At 49.9% G+C, this 4,679-nt stretch overlaps 1 protein-coding gene across 1 annotated transcript; it reads left to right on the top strand.

Moving 5' to 3' along the window:
• Positions 1–2,442: 2,442 nt before the first annotated feature.
• LOC136464624 (zinc finger protein 8-like) lies at positions 2,443–3,875 on the top strand. The gene has a single exon (XM_066463575.1). The coding sequence runs from the start codon at positions 2,877–2,879 to the stop codon at positions 3,759–3,761; it is 885 nt and encodes a 294-aa protein (XP_066319672.1). The 5' UTR covers positions 2,443–2,876; the 3' UTR covers positions 3,762–3,875.
• Positions 3,876–4,679: the final 804 nt, after the last annotated feature.

Genomic DNA, 4,679 nt, shown 5'->3' with positions numbered 1-4,679 from the left:
TTGCTTCACATGATCTTGAGCTTGAGCAGTTAGATGTGAAGACTGCGTTTTTGCATGGAGAGCTTGAGGAGGACATATACATGGACCAACCAGAAGGGTTCATAGTGCCCGGCAAGGAAAAATATGTGTGCAAGTTGAAGAGATCCTTGTATGGTTTGAAACAGTCCCCTCGTCAGTGGAACAAGAGGTTTGATTCATTTATGTTAGCACACAGTTTTAAAAGATCTAAGTATGATAGCTGTGTTTACATCAAGCATGTTAATGGATCACCTATATATTTGCTGTTATATGTTGATGATATGCTGATTGCTGCCAAGAGTAAGATTGAAATCACTAAGTTAAAGAAGCTATTGAGTAGTGGTTTTGATATGAAAGATCTTGGTAGTGCTAAGAAAATTCTTGGTATGGAAATTAGTAGAGACAGAAAATCTGGTTTGCTATTTCTTAGTCAACAAAATTATATCAAGAAAGTTCTTCAGCGTTTCAACATGCAAAATGCTAAGGCTGTTAGTACCCCTATTGCACCTCACTTTAAGTTGTCAGCTGCTCAGTGTCCTAGTACAGATGCAGAGATTGAATACATGTCAAGGGTTCCTTATTCTAGTGCTGTGGGGTCTTTGATGTATGCCATGGTTTGCTCTCGTCCAGATTTATCATATGCTATGAGTCTTGTTAGTAGATATATGTCTAATCCTGGCAAAGAACATTGGAGGGCAGTTCAGTGGATTTTTAGGTACCTCAGAGGCACAGCAGATTCCTGTTTAAAGTTTGGAAGAACTGATAAGGGTCTTATTGGCTATGTGGATTCTGATTATGCTGCTGATCTGGACAGGCGAAGATCACTTACAGGTTATGTGTTTACTGTTGGCAGTTGTGCTGTGAGTTGGAGGGCTACTTTACAGTCAGTTGTTGCTTTGTCTACTACTGAAGCAGAATATATGGCTATTTGTGAAGCGTGCAAAGAATTAATTTGGCTGAAAGGTTTGTACGCTGAGCTTTGTGGAGTTGAATCTTGCATAAGTTTGCACTGTGACAGTCAAAGTGCAATTTACCTCATTAAAGATCAGATGTTCCATGAGAGAACTAAGCACATAGATATCAAGTATCATTTTGTGCGTGATGTGATTGAAGAAGGTAAGCTGAAGGTATGCAAGATTAGTACTCATGATAATCCTGCTGATATGATGACAAAGCCTGTTCCTGTTGCTAAGTTTGAGCTGTGCTCAAGCTTAGTTGGTTTAATTGGATAGTCCAAGAGACTATTGTTGGCACCAGTGGTTTTCTATCTTTGTTATGTTCAGGACGAAGGGTTGATTTATGATACAAGATGAATTTGTCTCAAGGTGGAGTTTGTTGGAGTTGTTCCAAATTCACTCCAGAATATAGGCCAGGCTTCTGATGGAGCGAAGCGGAGGCCCGTCGCTGGAGGCTTGGGCCGGAGCGTAGCGGAGTCTGAAGCCGGCCCATCAGGTCTCGCCCCTATGCTCGGGGGGTGCGGGGGGCGGAGCCCCCCGCGGTACGGTACGGTATATATACCCTTGCTAGGGTTTCGTGGAGACTTGATTCTCTTGTAAGCCGCCATAGGCGTGTAACCCAAAACTCTTGAGATAGTGAGATTGTTGCTGGCTGGTGCCCGTGGTTTTTCCCCTTCACATCGGAGGGGTTTTCCACGTTAAATCGTGTGTCTCCTCTGTGGCTTGATTCTTTACTTCATATTCATATACGTCGTTCATAACAGTATTTGCATCTCTAAATAAGTTTATTATAAAGATACTTTTTACTATAAATCCAAATATACTTATGGGGCATCGTAAATACAGCAGTTTTTATATATTTAGTTAAATTTTGAAAATTTGACTCATCACCACGGGGCTATATTAAAAGATGAAAACATGGCATGTAGCATCCACCATCCATCGGCCCCTGCACTGGCATGCAGCAATCATGCAGCGTGAGCAGCGGGACAGTACGCAACGACACACAAGGGCGGGCAGGGGCAAGCACGTCGCCGTACGTCCCCAGGAGGACCACCTGTGGTCTCCGCCTCCGCGTCTCTCATGTTCTAAAGAAGCCAACCTCCCGTAAAGAAACCCTCGAGCCAATCCAGAGGCCTCAGAGGAGAGGCGGAGAGCGATGGATAGGTGGCGTCGCACAACACCCCTCATCTGCTATCTCCCCACCACTTGATGCCCTCCCACTGATGCCGGAGAGCGCTAGCTAGCTAGCGTTGCGTTGCACCAGACAAGACACGACCGAGCTAGCTTGCAGCTATTCCAATAATATAGCATGGCGATTTTTTCTAAAAGCTAACACATTTATTTATATTCTCTCTGCGTGTACTACAAATCTGTACTATAGCTAGTGCCAATTTTGCCAACAAATATATGAGTTGTGGTGAGAAGAGACGAGATGAGGTGGCCTCATATGCGCTAGGACTAGGAGAGGAGACTATTCTAGCTATAGCTATATAGCTAGCACGCACCGGCGGAGCGAGAGCAGGCCAGCCAGGGCACAACCAGCAGCTGCAACTGCCACTGCAGCTGCATGCATCTGTACTTGGTGGCGAGAGGGAGGGAGCTTTAAGCCTAGTCGTCTCCTCCGTCCCCTCGGCTGGCGCTTGCTTGCATGGTCCCCCGGCCGGCCCTCCTCTTGCTCTCCTCCCTCTCCGACCTCACCGCAGTCACGGCGCCCATCCGGGCCCCTTAAAACCGCACCAACTCGTAGCCAGATTCTTGAGCTCACACCCACATACACGAAAACATATACCAAAGCTTGCCTGTCGCCTCACAACCTACGACGAAATTAAACGAGCTCTCTAGCCAGGTAGAATTCTAGCTTCTTGGGGGCGCGCAGCAGCAGCTAGCTCGCAGCCGGCCATGGCGAAGCCGCAGGAGGTGCGCAGCGTCGACTCCTTCTCTCAGCTGCCGTTCATCCGGCCAGCCCCGGCACCGGCGCAGCCAAGGGACGCCACCATCCGGCTGTTCGGCTGCGACTTCTCCAACGACCAGCAGCGGCAGGCGCAGCAGGCCAAGCAGCAGGACGCCGTGGCCGACTCCCCCGACGCCGCCAACGGCAGCACGGTCACGTCCGAGAGCAACGGCGGCGCCAAGAGCGGCGGCGCGGCGGCCGCCGAGAGGAAGTTCGAGTGCCACTACTGCTGCCGCAACTTCCCGACGTCGCAGGCGCTGGGCGGGCACCAGAACGCGCACAAGCGCGAGCGGCAGCACGCCAAGCGGGCCCACCTCCAGGCCTCCCTCGCCATGCACCGCTACGTGCCCGGCCACATGTACGGCCTCTTCAACTACCACCACCACCACCTCGGCGGCGGCCGCTTCGTCGACCACCCCGCGCCGCCGCCGCTGCCGCTGCCCCCACCCCGGCCAGCGCACTACCCGATGTGGACGAGCGCCAGCCCCGCGGGGCCCTACGGCGGCGGAGGACCAGGCTCTATGTCGCAGCCAATCAACGGGAGCCCGGTGCCGGCGGGGCTCTGGAGGGTGCCGCCCCCTGCGGCGACGACCACTACTGCGACCATGGAGAATTTCGGCATGTCCGGCCGGCACGGCGCTGGTGGCACGGCTATCCTGGTCGGGCCGGCTGGTGGGGAGGGGGCAGCATGCAAGGACGAGAAGGCGGTGATGAGCTTGTTGTCCCCCTCGCCCTCGCTCTCGTCGTGCTCGTCCACGTCGCCGGAGAAGAAGCTAGGTAGGTGTGAATTGGGCCACCAGAAGGAGAGTGTTAGCTTGGACCTCCATTTGTAATTCTTTCTTGTTTATTTATTTTTATTTAGGTCTCCGATCTCCCCTTGCTTGTGGATTAGCAGTTTCCAGCGCATGTCAATTCTCATAGTTTTCTAAATAATCGTTTCTACGTACTTTTTGCCGTACGTCTGAAATTCAAGTTTTAACTAGAGCAGCTTCCCATTCTTGTGGCCCTTTCTGCTATATACAAGTGATTGATGACGAAATTCAGAAAAATAAAACTTCTTCCTCGGTCATGATCGACAGGAAAAAAGGATTAGTAAAGATAGACTGCTTGTTTCTTGCAAGTGTGTTACAGTGTTAGAAACAAGCAGCTAAGGTAGCAGCTCGATCCATTTAGTGGCATGAGGTACGACGACCCATGAAAAACTTGCATGTTCATTTATTTACGTGGGGGAGGAAGACGAATTGGCCCTAGCTAGCTAGAAACTGCAGGGAGGGAAATTAAAGAACTGCATCGATCCACGGTAGATTGGAGATGTGTGGATGTAATGGCCTAAACAAAGCATGGATCCGAGGCTGCCGTACGTAGACGATGGTCCCTTAGGGCCAGGGGGGACGGTCGCGGGCGATGCACATAATGTACATGACCTTTCTTTTTCGCATCCTGGCCCAACTATACGTCCGTCTGAATTGCTTTGTACAGAGATGGCTCTTTTTAGCATGTGCTCTGCCACGAGCCAGGTGTTCCATGTACTTTCAGCTTCCCCATATACATGCGTAATATAATTTACTAATGGCAGCTTGGCACGTGAAGGAAAAAGCCATGTCGATAGTAACAGCTCGCTAGCTAACACAGGGATTTTTAAAAATGGGGAAGGAACATGTTCTTTCTGCCATGTACGGATAGAAAAGGTTCGATTTAGTATATATAAAATATAAAAGGAACATGGGAGGTACTATTATTTTGGTTTGGTT

Source organism: Miscanthus floridulus, chromosome 7 (assembly GCF_019320115.1).
Source record: "Miscanthus floridulus cultivar M001 chromosome 7, ASM1932011v1, whole genome shotgun sequence".
Taxonomy (NCBI): Eukaryota; Viridiplantae; Streptophyta; class Magnoliopsida; order Poales; family Poaceae; genus Miscanthus; species Miscanthus floridulus.
This window is presented reverse-complemented; position numbering and strand designations above follow the sequence as displayed.